This window comes from Protomyctophum parallelum, assembly GCF_964188405.1.
Source record: "Protomyctophum parallelum genome assembly, chromosome: 12".
In the NCBI taxonomy this organism is placed as follows: Eukaryota; Metazoa; Chordata; class Actinopteri; order Myctophiformes; family Myctophidae; genus Protomyctophum; species Protomyctophum parallelum.
The window spans coordinates 39,697,356-39,716,514 of NC_139712.1; the positions used below are offsets into that span (position 1 = coordinate 39,697,356).

The following is a 19,159-nucleotide window of genomic DNA, read 5'->3' on the forward strand; positions in this document are numbered from 1 at the left end:
TGCTGCAGGTTGATGCAGACAAAAAATATCTATGTACAATCAAATTTGGACATATGAAGACATGAAAAAAATCTTTTTAGGTCTGGGTATTAGCCTATATAACAATTACCCTTAATGTGTGTGTGTGTGTGTGTGTGTGTGTGTGCGCATGCATTTCATAGAGCGATAGAGTAACAGCCCATGGAGAGAGCTATGGCCACAGAGACACCATGTCACTCCACCGACAGACAGGCACAGTGCAGGACAGGTCATAATTCAGCACGCACGCACGCTCACACGCAAGCAAGCTCAGCACATTAAGTATGCTGACATAGGTAAAGTAGGTAGTGTCTATTCGTTAAATACTCACTTTTAAACAAATACAGTACACACGCACACGCACACACACACACACACACACACACACACACACACACACACACACACACAATCTAACCGCCTTACCTGTTCCTGAGAAGCTGTCTAGAGAGGCGTCCGCTACAGAGGTGGTGATATCGCTGCTGCTCATTGGCTCTGATTTAACTGCAAACAAAGAGAGCCACATTGTCACCACAGGCACCCAATCACAGTCTGCAACGAAAAGAATAAGTCAAACTACTCCAAACTGTACTACAGGCTGACTCTCACACTCACTATAGAAACAAGACTGTTTTGAAAATACAGTTAAAGTTACTTCAAGGTAAGAATAAAAACAGAGGCAGGAGGGAGGAGTCAAACAACCCTTCATACAATCTTCCATCCAAAACTATTGGCCAAATGGATTTCATTCTTAAATGTCACTTATATGGTTGTATAAAGGCCATGCAACAGTAAACAAAAATGCATCATTTGGCAAGGAATACAGAATAAGAATAAACTAAGACTTACTCAACAATGACTGAGATGGTATCATTTCTCATAAAGCTGATTCATGCACATATTTGATTTTGAACAATTCTACAACAGCAATATAAGCCAAACGTTATAGTCTTCATAGCACATTTAGCCAAACATTAAATTAAATTAGTACAATCAATTCAACTTTGGATTTATATTTAATGGGTTTATTATTTAACAATTACTTAATGGCTTACCCAGTGTTTAAAATGTAGCATATGGGAGAAATAAGCAAAGCATATAGTCAGAATCATTGGTTAAAAAAGAAATAAGGAAAAAGATCCCGTATGGACGTGCAAGCACGATTGAAATGTCAAGACAATGTATGGTGTATAAAATATTTTTAAGAGTGTAGCGAACGCTGTTTGACCTTGGCTCCCTTAAACAGCTACAGCGACAGCTCTGCACAGACAATTTCACAGCTATCTGACAGCTCAGGAATCTTTGAAATCAATCCATTTCACTTCAGGCAGGCTGGGGGATTTTTTTTTCTCCCTTTTTTTTCTTTCTTTCTTTTTTTGGCAAAACAAATTCACTATGTGGGCAAGGGAGTCATGCTCAGTGGAATCCCTCATGGTTGAAGAAGCCATTTGCTGTCATGTTTTACATGTTTCCGCTATGCTCTTTCTGCGCGGAAACATATGTTGACGGGGAGCGTGTTTTATTTTTTGTGTGAAAACAATACAACGGTGAAAGAAATGATAGTGACAGTGCATGCACAAACTGTCACTCACTCAGGTCACACAAGGCACACAATAAACACTGTATTTAAGGGAACGGCATGGGACATAACGAAAAAAGGTAAAACAAATTATGCACAGTACTGTATGGTACGTATGTCCCACAGGCTAACTACTCATCAGCAGCAGTGGACTCAAGGCCATCCAATGTCAAACCATGCTTTCAAAATAATAACACAGCAATTAAATGCCACAAGTCTCCGAATGAAAGGAACAATAGTTGAAGCAACTTCTTATTCTTCTCTCTCAGATTAGATCAGATCAATTTTGTGTCTGGGAGATTTTTTACAATTTTAATTTGTGAGCATTCAAATCTCATACACCAAGGAAAACCAAAGCAGTGCATTACTTTTGTGATCTCTCTCTTCTCTTTCTTTGAGTCCAGTTGAAACCAACACCAAGTATTGTCCTTTCATTGTATCACCGGTGGAAGACAAACCTGCAGCGGACTGTGAGTTAGAACCTAACAACCAGTCTGCCGTGGTAAGCATTGTGATGTTATCACCTATGGGAAAGAAAGAATGGCAAAGGACACATGACAGTGTGCACCATGTCTGCGGGTCCTCTGTCAAGCACAGCCTATTATAAGGAAATAAACCTGGAGCCACAACTACACAGCTAATTTAACTCTGAAAGTGTACAAAGGGACCCTTACAGATCCATCTGTACACTCTCAGAGTTGAATTCAATAAACACAATTGTACTGCGTATAAACTAACTTTCCTTTAAAAAGAAAAAATCCATCATAGTGTCGGGACTTTCTTTTTTCTATTGACTTGAGCTGCTGCTCAGTAATAAGGGCATGACCGCTTGACTAAACAAGGTCTCAGCTTTGAATGTACAGGCCCATCACCTGAGTAAATAGGTGTGTACACTACAAACCACATGCAAAACAACATCGTTTTCATGCTATGGGTTTTTGAATAATTACATAGTAACTAGTAAACAAACTGCTACAGTGATAAGTCTCTGTAAAGAGAAATCACTCTCAGTGTCAGAATATAAACTGAAAAAGGTACAGAATGAACAGAAATAGTCTACATTGTAATGCTCCGAAATAAATCCTCTTTGAATAAAAGCATTTCCTCCCTCGTCCCCACAGCTCCATATTTCAATCATATATAGTATAATTGCCCATTTTCTGACAAAGCGCGTAACATTTTACACACCGTATACCGCCTGCATAAATTCTGTGGCAACTGAAGACTTCACACACCACTTTACAGATAAATAAACGGTAAACGCTGAACCTCAGGGTTAGAAAGTCCTACTCTGTTTCATGTTGAGAGCCACAATATCCATCAGCCAGCCCTCCCTATATGTTAACCTGCCTTCTGTACTTAGGATAGCGCAATAGAGCACGTTAAGAGGAGCAGCCCCGTGCACACATACCTTCAGCGCCATTGGGGGTCATGGAATTGTTATTGATATGGGAGTTGTCGAGGTTGGGACCATTAGGCGATTCGCTGCTTCCACTTACTCGGCTGTGAGGACTGGCTAGATCCTGCATTTCCATAGACCTGACGAGAGACAAACACGCACGGGCACGCACACACACATGTACGTGGACATACACACACAGACGTGCATGTACACGGACGCAGGCGTACGGGATCACACGGACAATCTTACACACGCACACAATACACACACGTGTGCATGTACGAGGACATCAAAACACAGACACACGCACGCACACATACATGCACGCACACATATGCACGCACACACACGCACACACACACACACACACACACACACACACACACACACACACACACATACACATTATATTAAATTACAAATATCACTCCGGCCAGAAAAGACATACAGCTCTATTCAGTATGCACATAATGTGGTATTATGGATTTTTTTGGGGATGTAAGTAAAATGCTAATGTTGGAATAAAGTGAAAAATAAATTATTATTTGTAGACCACTGATGAGGGGAAGAACACTTAAACTTTTATTTTATTTTAATTTAAGCATTAAGCACGATTATAGGGAAAACTACACTGTAATATTAGGTAATGATTCAATCAATTACAGATTACAAAATCATTACTTAAATTCTAGTAAACAATTGTCATAAAATTCATAGGAAATTATAGGACAAAATACGCCAAAAATGTAAATAATAATATATAGGCATTGTGAAATAGAAACTCCAATTTCAACAATCGCAAAGCAAGTCAACGCTTTACAGTACGATGTAAACCTAAATGTCATATTCCAATTTACTCTGATGCATGTCAAAAAGCTGAAACGGTCATAAGTGTGTCTTGCATTGCATGTCATTGCAGACTGTTAACAGATGTTCCTTGGTTTGAGGCTATGGTTAATGTGCTTGTTAAAAGTGCAGCACTCTGCTTGATTATAAGGGCCCATGCCTCAGTGATGGGAGATGAGAAGTTCACCAGGCATTTTGTTTGCTCTGGCAAGCTCCTTAATTGTTGCCGTGTTTATACTGAGGACCACGCCACTAAAAACATTATTCTATCTTCTCATTTGTGTGCTCTGAGGATTTGATCAGGCGTAGACAATGGAGTAGAAGACAGGCACGAGTGATTTGAAAAGCACGGCCACAAATCCTGGCCTCTTTATTTGTCTTTGCCGCTGTGCCCAATGCAATAGTGAGTTAATGAAATTACGAGAAGATGTTTTGTACATTATACTGTCATTCCAAATTAGATTTTAAAGGCTCTGCGATTCTCTGCTATCGATAAACACTGGCCTTTAATATAGGGCCACAAAGATAAATGCACAATATTTCATGTAATTCATATAAGTGCTATCAGATGCCATCAATATGCCTGACATGAAGAATAGAAAGATTGAATTATGATTTAGTATATATATATACATGATATTTAAGATGATAGTATGATATAATTATTCAATAATAGATGCTGCGGTAAATGTATACATTTTTCACAGTTTAAAAATGTAATTTTAAAAATATATATTTTCACGTAACAACAAAATACTAAATAATAGCAACAATTAAAAAAATCATAACCAGGAGCCAAGCCAATCATCTTCACACAAACTCCAATATGACACCATCCTTTCTCCACAGGTACAGTATATTCATTTTCTCAACACCTAAGAATCTCTCGCCTCACAAGTTGTCACAATAATACTGAAAAACTCGAATACAAAGCACTACAGTAACTTCCAGACTAAATTGCCACAAAATGATATTCCCATCTAATCATATTTCTCCATCACGACAAGGGGACATTTTCTTGTCCCCTTGTCCCCCAAACTTCTTTGCCATAAGCTAACAGCTGAAAAGGCTCCAGTGCATCACCAATCAGACAACACAGATTGAGCAGAGAACGGCTGACAACTCCTCAGCGTCTGAGGCCATCCCACTGTGCCACGCACTACGCAGGGAACCTGTTTTTGGCGCTGATTCAACTCTGCTCTTACCTGGACCTGGATGATTTAGAGTCCTCACAAGCCACAAAACTCTTTCCCTCTCTCTCTTTCTCTGTCCCTCTCTCCTTTTCCCTCTCCACCTGCCCGGGCAGGAAACAATGTCCCTCCTTGTTATCGCAGTTCGATGTCACAGTCCAGAGCCATCCGTGACACAAAAGTGGTTAGTCTGAGACAACATTATTGTTATTCTGCAGCAGAATGGGAAGAGCAGGCTAGCCGGGGGAAACAGAGGCGCACATTGTGTTTTCCGAGCCGCAGCCTCGCTGCACTGTTGTTTCCTCCTTCAGGGCCCTCCCTCCTCCCTCCTCCCCGAGCGAGGGGAGCGCGGCCAAATGACGGAAAGGTGATTCATCATTGGTCTACGACAGCTGCAAACTGGATTAGCCCTCCCCCAATCAACATGCAAAAAGGCTTAGCCAAGGTAAGCAGGAAGGGGAGGGGTGGAGTGGGGGTAGGTAGATGATGGGTTGGGGGGTAGTGGTGGTGGTGGTTGGGAGGGGGGGGGGGGCTTGCCTGCCTGAGGTAGCCCGCTGCCTGGAAGGGGAGATGGGACTTGTTGAGCGGAGGTGAGTGGAGCGTGACATCCCCAGCATCCTTCAGCAGATCTTTCATCCGCAATTGACACTATCTGAAATTTATCAGCACTCCCCTCTCCCCGGCACACTGACAGGTCCTAATGACCGCCAGGGCCGCTTCCCGCGGGGGCCTGTCCCTGCCTGGGGCAATGGCAACAACATAGCACAAGCTCCCCACGACCACTCACAAAGGAGAGACAGCGATATACAGGTGTGTGTGTGTGTGTGTGTGTGTGTGTGTGTGTGTGTGCCCACGTGTATATAAACACACTGTATACATGTATACAGTATATAGTTCACATTGCAATATATGTCTGTTTCTTTTTTATTGCTCAAAGTTACTTTTTCTGCATGTGCATGTGCACGCCCACACACGCACATGCACACACACACACACACACACACACACACACACACACACACACACACACACACACACACACACACACACACACACACACACACACACACACACACACACACACACACACACACACACACACACACACACACACACACACACGCAGGGGCCCTTCAGAGGCCCCCAGATCAGTGATGCATCTCAGACAATGAGGCAGACTGGAAATAAGAACACGGAGCGCATATGGAGGCACATATGTTTCCTATGACGCTACGAATGCCTCTATTACTCTCTTTTAGCTGACAGTTACATTTTGCTGTCCACTCTCCTGCTCTGCTTGCCTCTCTGCAACATCAAGCGCAGCCATATACCTGCGCGGCCATAACACTATATCAGACCTGACTCTGGCCCACCGCGGGAACGCAGGGTCCAACAGAGGTCAAAGGTACTCAACTGGTCAGGAAGAAGGGGAGGAGATCGAAGGAAGAAAAAAAGACACATACAGTCGTTTTCAAAACTCCTGGCATGAATTTTTAATGGCTGACTGTTTACATGAACCAGGGTAACCTGAGCTGCGTGGTCTTACGGTTCTTTTTTTTTCTTTTTTTACTCCACAGGCTTTGCTCTTCGCACCAGGGCGAAGCTTTCATGAATACCATTCCAGCAGCTTTTACAGTTTGTCTACTTTCCATGTCGCTTCTCGAGGCTCGGCCATTTTGGCAAAAAAAAAAAAAAAATGGAAAAAAAACCGTATATTTTATCGTCACTCTGTGGGCGACAGACAACAGCCGCGTGTCCGCAACCGCGGCCTGCCGACCGAGGCATGAAGGAGCGAAATGCAAAGATGTCGACGGAGGGGAAGGAAGGGAGGGGGAGAAAAAAAAAGGTCTGCAGAGGTAAAAGCTATAAAGAAGAAAGAGAAACACATTTTGCCACAGCACATTAACAACGATCAGAGAGGGGGAAGTGTGTGGGAGCAAGACTGAGAGGGATGTGTGAGAGACAGAGGAGAGGCAGAGGAGGGAGAGAGACAGAGAGAGAGAGAGAGAGAGAGAGAGAGAGAGAGAGAGAGAGAGAGAGAGAGAGAGAGAGAGAGAGGGAGGGAGAGAGAGAGATGCGATGCTGAGGGCCTATGAGGCCATCTCCATGCTGGTGTCTTAGCTGCACCGCATGCAGCTCCAGACAGACAGCAGGTGATGCAGGCCAGGTGAACTTGTGTGTGTGGGTGGGTGTGTGTGTATGTGTGTAGGTGTGTGTGTGTGTGTGTGTGTGTGTGTGTGTGTGTGTGTGTGTGTGTGTGTGTGTGTACAGTATGTGTGTGTGGGTGGGTGTGTGTGTGTTGGGGGGGGGGGGGGGCAAAAGAAGAACCACTGCTTTAAAAGCAAAAACAAGCCCTAGCTGCTTCTGCACTGCTAAATATTTATTGTTTAAAAAAAGACAGCATTCAGCATCTTTGATGTGCCTCTCAGTTCAACCTGAACGCCAGGTCTTTGAAGCTAGCAGAACAAAGCCAGGCTAGATGAAGCGTTGGAGGTGTCATCAGGCAAGAGGGAGGGGGAGAGAGAGACAGAGAGAGACAGAGAGAGATAGAGAGAGCGAGAGAGAAAACACGCTTTGCTCGCGGTTGTTTGCAAGACCTTTAGTTTCGGTTTACTTGTTTCAAGACCTGCATCTCCTGCATTCTCCAATGACAAAGACAGCCACAGTTAAGCTGTTAGCATTGATCATCTTCTTTGTATAAATATATATACACACCTATTATTTATTTTACAGTATGTATGCAGTATACAATACAGTAATACAGTGTTACTAAATGTGCAAAGACTTATAAAGCTTTAGTTTTCTTTATAATCACCCTATGCAGTATATTTGGTGTGTTTTATAACAGGTTAGTTAAAAGCATTTCTGTGGGACTCTGTTTGATTTAAGGAATATTTGACATGGAAACGGTCAGACGGAAGATGACCCCGCGAGAGAAATGTGAGACATTTAAGGAATTGTCTTGGATGCGTTTTTTATTGCCCTTCTTCACTCCATGTACCACAGATAATCATTTTATAGGGCACGGAGTACATATTCCTTTGAATTGTACAGACTACGTAAGCCATGTGTTGCGAGTTACACGTTTTGAAAAACAATGCTTTAATCAAAATAACTTTAAAACAACTAATCCCCACTTAAGCTGGTCAGCTGAATCCACATGGTGGCCCAGGAAAAATAAATCCACTCGCAAAGAATGTAGATGCAGACAACAATTGGACACAGATGTGTGTGGAATTAGGCACAGTTTACAAAATGCTACACTTCACTTGTATCTCTAAATGTGGCCGAAGAAATGAGGGCTGCCAACAAATGCAATTCCGATTATCTCAGCTTTTCTTTTTCTTTTGGATAAAAATGACCATTTGAGATAATACAGTAGGCTATAATTCAGAACATTTATAACACAAGAAAAAGCAATACATCCTGGTAAATTACATTATAATGTATATTTGAAACAATAACAGTTTACAATTTATCTTTGTATTTGTCTTGGTCCCAATGTTAATTTCTAAAATATGTTTAGCTCTATTTATTACTGCAATAATAATCAAATTGCCGTTTAAACACAACTTGGGGGAAATTAATAGAAATATTTGTCTACGTTTTGATTAATGTATTTTTGTAAATAGTATCTAAAAGCACAGTGCTGCACACAAATAAAGAGTTGTGGCACCACTAATCTGTGGACACACACCATTTGAAATGTTGTACTTGTATGTAATTAAAACTCTAAATCTAAACAGATGTGGTGTTTGTTGATGTGCAATTTGTCTCTCTCATTTTGTTAAATCTGACATGGTGCTCCAGCAATTCACTGAATAGCTGTTAATACTGTGCTCTTCAACCCTCCAAATTATTTCCAGAAGGCCAGTTTGCCTTTGAGGGCCCATCAAGCCAGATTTAAGGTAGACATTTTATCACACACCTACTGCTGTGACCACCACAGAAAGAGAGGCTCTTCACCACTGAGGGTAGTCATGTAAGTGACTTTCTCTGAGATATACATGTATGTTGGTTATACTAATGGCTGTTACACTTCTCAAAACATGAGATAATGACCAGGAAGCTTAAATATGTAACAGGAGCAAATTAAGTGGAAAATTTACATAATTTACGGAAGCTGCCTGTTAGGATGCTACTATCTTTTTATTTTTTTAAGTTCTGTCATTTGAAAAACAAAAAACAAAAAAAACAACAACAATGACAATAATCTGTGATGGTGCATAGTAGGAACAGAACAATGCACAAAAAATACTTCCAAATACAGTTTCCTTCAGTTTGAAGTAACTCATGAGTCAGTGGCTTCCTTTTTTTTAATCTTCTTTAACGCAAACATGATTGCCATTTACAAACAAACACAAGTGGGGTTTAGTGAGGGAGGACTTGCGATGGCAATCAACAGAGATCCTCAAACCTCATTTCCTGCTCTTTCAGCCATATATTCCAGATCCAAACAGTGGCGTGTTCACAAAATAACACCCCACAGTATTTAGTAAACAACCTCAGCCCACTAATCGCCTACTATGGGCTACTTAGGAGGAGGTCCTCTCTATTTCCTCCTTTTCTCTCTCTCTCTCTCTCTCTCTCTCTCTCTCTCTTCTCCCTCACTCTTCCTCACAAACAGCCGAGTGAGGCTGTGTCAATTAGCCCTCTGCGTCTTTCAGCATCTTCAATCTCCACCTCGGAGATGCAGGAGATATATACGATAGCTCGGCCCGGCTAGACGTGTCCATACGGAAGGCATCAGGCCGTGGGCAAACAATGCCTCTGTCAGCGCCAACCACTCCAGCTTCCACATGCAAAACGCACGCAGGGCCGAAAAGAAGGGTGCGCGATCCCTCCCTGTGCACGCCTTACTAAAGCAAATACACAGGGCAAACAGCCTCAAATCAGGCTGCTCATTATCTGTTAATTGGATAAATAGAGTTATTGTGTGAGTGAATGGTTGCAGCAGGCGGCAGCGCACGCTGTTGTGTTTGTCTACACAGGGAGGAGGCCTCACTGCAAGCAGCGCCGGCTCATTTATTGCATCCTAACCACTCTTATTTTACTCCCTTTCATCTTCTAACACACACACACACACACACACACACACACACACACACACACACACACACACAAACACACAGTTCTGAAGAGAGAAAGAGGTGTCGATTTGCAAATGATAAATGTGTGATAAAAAGGAGCGGGGGAAAAAGAAACACAATTTCAGAGACAAAATCCCCTTACACACATGCATACATATATACGCACACGCGCGCGCGCGCACACACACACACACACACACACACACACACACACACACACACACACACACACTCGCGCATACACACAAACACGCGCGCATACGCACACGTCATATACACACACACAAATACCCCAAGTGGTGATCTCGAAGTCTGTGATCACACACACAGTACATTAAACCAGAACATCCTTCAATTACGCTGACTGGTAATTACGGCAAGCCAATCATCTTCACTACATTTACAGAAGGGCCTGACCATGGAGAAGAGAGAAGACAGAGAACAGGAGGAACAGAGAGAACAGACAGCGGTCAAGCCTTGGGCCTGTTGTCTTGGGAGACGCTGAGGCCGAGAGCAGAGCCTCTCAGGTCTCCTAACGGCATTCCATGGCCTCAGCAGATGGCATTAGATGTCAGCTGCTTTAACTGTGCTGGTTTTGTTTGTTCTGCCAGCCGAGAAGGGTCTCCTGCATGCAGGGGAGCGGCATGTTTTGCTTGCCGGGATCTAATACAGTATGTATGCTGGGCCGAGCATGGGTGTACGCTAACTAAGAATAGGATCGCGCCTCCACTTTTGTATTGTGACGGTTTGTGATTTTAATGAGAAAGTGGAGTGTTATTTCCCTTCAGCAGAATTTAGAATTTAAGACGAAGACTTCTGTTTTTAACAAAATTTGTCTATGTTAATTTGTAATTGTAGAATTTGTCATTTCTAGACAAATTACTGTGAACACAAATCTATGACAAAGAAGATCATCAAATATGCACAGAGGTGCTAAAATGTACTTTAAATGCTTTGATTTTGTTTTGTTTTTTAATGTATTTTGTATATTTTGTTGGGACATATTCGGCTGATAGGTAGGTAAATCAGGTAAATCTATTCAACAGAAGGGCATAATTTTTCAGAGGTTATATTTGTATTCATGTTTTATTATCAACAAAAATATAAAGATAATAATGATGAATGATTAAATTAAAATCCCCGATATTACATCATATACATTTCTTCCCAGGAAATTGCACTGACAATGACAATTGTATTTATATTAAAATGAAGGTAATTACCTAGTAAGTAAGACATATATATATTATTGCACTGCTGTCATTAATGCTTTAATTTGTTTTTCACACCCTTCTTGCTTTAATTGAATTTCTAACATGCTGACATGTGACGCTAATGCCACATTAACATTTTGACACCTAACATAATTCTCTCCTCATACGGTATATCATCATACAGACAATAATTTAGGAAAAATCCTACAAAACATTTGGAAATTAGATAAAGTAGGACCAAGGCAGTTAGTACACAAACATGCCTGACATCATGCAGAATGCAAATTCATACTCACTACAATTATGGATGAATCCCCGTACTTTTGCGTGTATCCCTTGCTTTATTTTTCTCTTAAAAAAAAAAAAGAAAGAAAAAAAAGAAAAAAGAAAGAAAGAAAAATAAATCTTCTGCGAGGCAGTCGGTCAGTCAGTCCAGCAGAGAAAGTTTCTCTTAAAGGAGATCTCGTGTCGGTGTCGGTGAAAACTGGCAACAAATGATGACCCCTACCAGACAACTTTTTTCTTTTTCATTTTAAGTGTTGGAAGCCATGGAGCCCCGCGCCGTATCTCAGGAGACCGAGTCCTATAGCGAGAGAACGAGAGCTGTCCGATAACTGCTTCAGGCAGTGCCTAGCGAGTGTCTGTGGAAGAGAGAGGGGAAAAAAGAGAGAGAGAGAGAGAGAGAGAGAGGGAGGGAGGGATAGAGAGAGAGAGGGAGGGATAAAGGCAGTGAGTGAGCATAGGGTTGGGAGAGCGAGAGGTTTGGTGCTGCCACTGCTGTTTTAAAAAGCAGAAAAGTTGCTCTCACTCTCGTTGTGTGCTCTGCGTGTCTCTCTCAAACATACACACACACACACACACACACACACACACACACACACACACACACACACTCACACACACACTCACAGGAAGACTTTGGCCACAAAGGAGGCACGGGGGAGTTGCGCCTCACACCAGGTCCCCATATGTCATTCACTCACTCACAAGCTTTAAGCAACAGACAGTCCCTCTCCAGATTGTATCAGTGGGGACTAAGACAATGAAATGGAAGGCCCCCTCATTCCCCTGCCTGTCCTCTGGATCACCAGGCTCAGCTCACACACCCCGAGGGCCTGAAGACTTTTCTTCTTATCCTTTTTTCCCTTCCCTCTTGTTTTTGTTATGTTTTTCGTTTCACCACAAACCACTTTTTTGGGTTGTGTACTCTCTCTTTCTCCCCCCCCCCTCCCCCTCTCTCTCTCTCTGTGTCTTGTGTCTTAGGTCAATGCAGGATCTCTATCCACCATAAATAGGCTAACATGGGTTTAGGTCATTAGCTTTAGGTGATGGGGAGCGGGGGGCTTTTCTCAGTCAGCGGCCAGAGCGTCCCCCGCTGTAGACATAGTGGAAGTCCTCCGTCAACACGTACGCACTGCGTCTGTGTGCAAGGTAATGACTGCCTTCTGTCCACTCCACGTTATTATGTCAACTGAACTGTTCAATACTGCCACACGAGGCCATGCTGCTGCCACTACTACTACTGATGAGCTTAGCCTTAGACCATCATTCCACATCCATCCGTTACTGGAGCAGACGTATCCAGGCCTTTTGTTTTAATGTGCCGTGCCTTTATTTTGCACATCCCCCCACCCACACACACACACACACATACCCGCCCTCTCCAGACCGGCAAAGACATCCGTGCTGCGTTATGAATGGTTTAAAGTGCAATGACCCATTCCTTCAAATTTGCTTAATTACAGGTAATAAAACAGCGGGCGAAATGCTAACTGTAACAATGAAAAATGAAAAGCAAGAAAGAGGAAATCATGCATTAGCTACAGTAAAGAGGTGCTGAGAGAAAAAGAACACCCACGCCCAGAAGAATGGAACAGTGTATTTGCAGCAGTTAGCCTACGCATCCACTGCATGCACGGCATGTTGTCTCCATTACCTACCAGTCAGTGGGTGATTTTAAAATGTGAATGAGTATTATTTTAAACAGGCATTCAGATATCTGAATACTTCATCGTTGCGTTGCGGAACTTGTGCGTCACACAACAAAATCCCTATGAATTAGATAATTATTCAATGAAGACACTTCCTTTGGAACGTCGAAAGTGCCGTGGTTAGAGCATAATCGTCTCTATTGGGTGTCCAAAGCTGTTACTTTTCAGGATTCTAATTCAAAACTATCAAAAACGATTGATTGATTGATTGTATGATATGATTGTATGATCAAGAAGGGTGATAATTTACAAAGGAACACAAAAAGTTAGAATGTGGAGATAGGAGGTTTCTGCCCCGACAGCAACGCTTTTTATGAGACGTGGAAAGCAGTGGCGTTATCTCAATCCACAGAGAGCAAGCAGGTCCACAGCAACCAACCGCTGAAGCAGCAGTCGACAAGGAGCTGACAGAAATAGACCCAGGCAGCAGCAGTTCTGATTTAAATACACTGTGGTATTGATGTGGACCCACTGTGATTTCAAATGCTATCTGCTTTTTTCCAAAGCGGCCGGGTGCCTACAGGTATATATACTCTCGAGTGCCTATATTCTAATAGCTGAGAGGTACACATGCCAATTGAGTTATTGCGTTTGCTGCTCTCACTCTCTATTTTTCAATGAGCAGCTGGGTAAAATTAGCTTGCGATGTAATTTTGCAAGTGAGTTATTTTCAAATTGCACAGTATAATTACCAGACTTGTTTATGTCTCCACGACTAAACTCATATTTTCCTTGTGCTCATCTACTGCATGCCCTGCTGAATGGTATGGTTTGAATCAAGGCTCCAATCAACCTCGCTGTTTTACTAGAGATGTTGGGACTCACCTATATTTTCATGTTCCACAGTATAAAACAAGGGGTTGTTAAATTCAAGCGTTTTTATGTAGTGTTGAAGTGGAAGGCAATGCTGAGAGGCCACTTGAGTTTTAAAATGATACATTTGGGTTTAATTGGTGGTTTCCATGGGTATGGCTTTTAAAATGCACTAAGCTACTTTTCATAGACCCACAATGAAGAATATTCATACACACTAGTACATGGTATGTAGTGATAGAAAGGTAGTGAATAAAAGCAACTAAGTACGTAAGTGGATGCATGAATTAGAAGAATAAAGCAATCGATAAAAAACAAGCCTTAAAAATGCCTTCTACCTCTGCCAAATGGAAGCTTAACAAAAGATGCACTGATACTATTCGACTGACATCAGTGCTAAAACGCCACTTGCCAAAAAGCATATCAAGCAAGACATTTGAGAAGTGAGCTAAGATTAAATGTGAAGCCGTTCTTTATTAAGGATTATCTTGATGGGACTCGATGGTCTTCATGTAGGGCGGCAGGGATGCCTGCCCACAATTTAGAGTGAAGAGAGATCTGCACTGTCCTCCACTGCCAACAGGTTATCCACTCAACTTCTCATAAACCTGAAAAATAGACCCGCAGCCACACTCAAATGGTTGAACGTTGCTGCTGAATCTCTTCAAGATAAAGAACACAGGATTTAACCTACAACCAAGTCTGGAATCCCTGCTCTTAGAAAGGCGTTTCTAAAGCCCAGAGGTGGGCAGTGATTTATCTTTCACTTTTTCTACAAAGGAGAACATCTAGGTAGGTGGGTTTACATAGCTTGACAAAGAATATACAAACAGTGAGAAGGGAGCAGGAATAGTGTGACAGGGGATCAAATGGTGCAGATGAAACAACATGCTAACACCCTGGTGACACACTTGTAATATTTTCATATGCATATGCAGCAAATTTGTTTGGGTAGAACTACTACAGTGTTTACACAGTGTCACACTTTGGGGGAGATCAAGTTCCTTTTCTGACATAAGTCTCAGTAGACCGTTACACCCAAAACCTTCCCCCCAAGAAGGGAAAGCGGGGAAATCTGAACTTGGGATAACTTTGGATAAAAAACAGCGTTTATATATTTATACAGGCATTACCAGGTGAAGTGGTTGGCTATTGACTAAGGAGAAAATAAAACCCCTTAACCACACAACTTTCTCCCCAGTCCTGGCACATGTGGGACCCTTAAGGTATCTCAATGGTGATTTCTGCGGCTGGATTCTGTGGCTGGTGGACACTGTCTATTCTTGTGCGGCTAGCTACTACCCGCTCTCATTCACTGTGCAGTTTCCTGTTCAAAATAACTGCAGCTGCAGTGAGTGACATAGTTGGGGATAAAACAAAACACCAGGGGAAATGCAAGAGGATTTTTTATAATAGCAGGTCCACTTACTTTTCCTCTGAGTTCTGTAATACTAGAAAACCTAAATACAAAGCAATGACTAGAGTTGAAAAAACAAATGGGGGCAAAGAAATCAACAAAAAAAGCTTTTGAGGATCAAGAAGACATGTAAGTAGACTTTAGGAAGCTCTCTGTGAAGCAGCCAGGCATCTGAGATATAACATTAAACCATCCATCTACAGAGGCTTTCATCAAACTCTAAAGAAAATCTTTGATGATGACACGTTGTCACCACAAAAAAAAGATTTTGACAGCGCAGACAGATAATTTTGAAGTCCCTCAAGGTAAATTAGTAGCAAGTCAAGAGCTTTCAAGTGGTGAATGAAAGTTAAGAGTGAAGCCCAGATTCCACATAAACAAACAAACAGGTTTTCCTGCCTTCTGGAGGAACAGCGATAAAAGTAAACAGAACACATACCTCTACATGGAAATACACAGGTTTTCCTCCACAGAAAGCATGGAACAATGGCGATGGTTAACCTCAATGGATGCTACAAACTCAAATTAACAATGTGACCGTACCGTTGCAGCCATGTTGGTTTTGAGCGAAAACAATGGGAACATGTTTTGAATTAAGCGAAAACCCCATTTGTCCCAGTGAATCAAATAAAACATGCCAAACATACAGCTTTTCACCAAGGAATACAGAATGCGCAAAATTAATTTATGCGTTGTCTTGGCCACTGAAAAGACAGTGAGCGCAGTGTGTGTTTTTGTTAAAGGTAGCCTAGCTGCACTCTGTGGACACATTTATTCATGATTTTACCATGACTGAAAACTTCTACTTTACGAGTAGCGAGGCACACCTGGGGAGGGCCTATGAGGACCCCAAAATCCTCAGATGGACACTTTACTGCTTGCTCTTGGCCCCAAAACAGCAAAACAAGTACACTTCAGAGACCCATTACTCAGAATGAGACATCACTATTGGCTGGGAGTATCAGAGACGGCATTACACCCGTAAATATAGTTTAAAGATGTGCACAATCAATACATAATATATGGAAGAAGTCAAATACGTTTTGTACCTAACAGATCATCAAAGTTTTACTTTATCTTTACTGTGGATGTCAGTATACACACCAGATGTGATAAAGCAACTGCAATACAGAAGACCACTATAGTATGAGATATGTTTGCACACTATCAGTCGTGCTATAGTAAATTAATCAAATAGACTACGTCACTAAGACTAATCGTGTAAGCTAGGTATGGGAAGATAATCGTTAATATTGTTTATCGTGATTAAAAAACACTCACAATAATTGTATTGCAGAAATTTTAATATATCGTGAAATTGTCCTCCATCATACACTAGGATGAATTCGCGTTTGTTGAGCTGCAAATTCAGTACCAGATAAAACGGACCTGTAGGCTGTAAAGAGATAATTTTGTACACAAATCGAGTCGCCAAAAATTCGCAGATCTACTAACTTGGAGATCTGCTTCCCCCCAGATTGGGGATGCTGGGGGGTTCAAGTGGTATATTTGGATTATTGCGATAATAATCGTTAATCGATATTAATTATTTTTGCCACAATAATCGTGATATGTAATTTTCATATCGTCCCATCCCTAGTTTAGCATCCTTTGGCACATTTAGAGAGCAAGTGTACACTTGCACACTTTCAGAGTGAAATAACACTACATTAACAGGATTTTACTGTATACTAGTATTTACATATTTAATTCATGGTGGATAAGCTGTGTGTCCACTCTCTATGGTCATCCCAGCCTCGTATTGAGCAACCTTTACCGGGCCTCAGTGGTCTGTAATCTATAGGCAGGACAAGAGGCGCTGCCAAGTTAGTAGGAGCATGTTGGATGGCCCTCTGCCTCCACCGATTTTCAACAAAACAACAAAGCTCTGGTCTGCCTCCTCTATTCTGCATCACACCAGTGGATAAGTGCTCTCATATGCCTATCCCCTAAACACGGCTCCAGTTTAGACTTGGACCGCTCTTCAACTTGCTGGTGCCGGTTACACAGACACCAAAAAAATAGAGACTATGTACAGTCAGTCACACAATTCTAAACAATTTTCAATGTTGTTGTTATACAGTTATTGTTGATATAAATAATATATTTTAAATGTTAAAGATCAGCAACTGTTTGTTCCATCAAATAACAGCCTGAAGAACATCTTACATTGCAGATATACACAAGGTAGAGAGACCTGTCATGTGAGAATTATTCTGGCCTATTTTTGGCCTGCTCCCCCTGTGACTCAACCTACTGTACAATTTGAGTTTCCAAAGAAGCTTTTCATGCTTTTCATTGGCGCATGCACACCTAATTCCCAATTTTCTTATCCGGAATTATCACAAATACTCATGATACTTCATGGTATAATAATGGTTGGGGTGGAATGTGGGATTCATGTGTTAAAAAAGGACAGCGCCTCAAACAACCGCACCACTAAATCTAAATCAGCTGCACCCTAAAATACCAATATGTTTGGTAATAAATTTTCAGCGCCCCACTAATGGCCCTCGACCACGAGCAGGCAGAGTGGAGTGCAGTAGCCGTAGGAACATTTGTCAGGGCTGCCCCAACTGTCTGGGGCTGGCCCCTGATTTGCGCAGCCCGGGCGCCCAGAAATGTGGCACTCCCCGTCTCCCTCCACAGCTGCTCCCCCCAGTTGGGTCCGGGTCAGCAGAGAGCCAGAGGCCAGGCCGGCCATCAGCAGGCCCCCCGGCTGTAGGGTCTGCTGGCCAACAGGGAGGGGGCCTGGATATCGCTTATGGTCAACTCCCCAATGGGTTAGAGTACAAACTGCAGAGGTTAGAGATATAACTACCCCGACACACACGCACACGGCCACGGCCACACGAACACATACACATACACATACACATACGCACACGCACACGCACACGCACACGCACACGCACACGCACACGCACACCATCCTTGTCCCTGTCAGACACCCCACCTCTCCCAGAGTCATTCACCAAACCCCCACCAGTCCAGCCCCTGTGACATTTGTGAAGCCAGGAGCCCACATAACAAAAACACATTAGGCAAATGTCTGGGGTCAAACGTCTGTTTGAATTGGCCAGATGAAAGCCACTTAGATTGGGTCTGTGCCATTCTGCTCAACGGCTAAATACAGTTTAGTAAGCCAGTGGTTTGTCTCACTGACAGAAAATGCCACCACGTTGAATTTACTATACTTTGTGCACACAGCAGGGAGGATAGAAATGTTTTCATACACACACACACGCACACACGCACGCACGCTAGTACGCGCGGACGCAGACGCGCACACACAGAGCCATATAATCCTGAGGATATTACAGTCGGATGGCTATCCCTCATGAATGAGACAAAAATACTTCAGACCGGAACATAAATTATATTTAACCCAGCCACAGCCACACTTGTTCTCCAAGAAGCAAGTGCAAACAGTGGTGGCTATGTGCCACATTGAACGTGTGTTGCTATCGGACACCGGTTTTCAGGTCATTTTTAACTCCTGGATATATAGACACTTAACAGCTCGGCTATTCTGTCTTCCCTGTGTCCTTGTATATGCACACTTAAAGAAGAAAAAAATTGTTAACTGGATTATCTAG

The 19,159-nt window shown here is 42.4% G+C and overlaps 1 protein-coding gene across 18 annotated transcripts in view; it reads right to left on the minus strand.

The window, feature by feature from the left end:
* eya1 (EYA transcriptional coactivator and phosphatase 1) overlaps nucleotides 1-19,159 on the minus strand; it is an 80,666-nt gene that overhangs the window by 37,019 nt on the left and 24,488 nt on the right. For 4 of the 18 annotated variants that reach the window (XM_083778156.1, XM_083778145.1, XM_083778157.1 and 1 more), the window contains exons 3-6: nucleotides 11,636-11,980; nucleotides 3,009-3,243; nucleotides 1,966-2,121; nucleotides 445-522 (exon numbers count right to left, since the gene is read on the minus strand). In XM_083778156.1, coding sequence (XP_083634282.1) covers nucleotides 445-522; nucleotides 1,966-2,121; nucleotides 3,009-3,132 — 358 coding nt within the window. In that variant the 5' untranslated portion in view covers nucleotides 3,133-3,243; nucleotides 11,636-11,980. Of the gene's footprint in view, nucleotides 1-444; nucleotides 523-1,965; nucleotides 2,122-3,008; nucleotides 3,244-5,050; nucleotides 5,238-11,635; nucleotides 11,981-19,159 lie in introns of those variants that run through there. The other 14 variants (XM_083778148.1, XM_083778147.1, XM_083778146.1 and 11 more) reach the window with 9 other exon arrangements.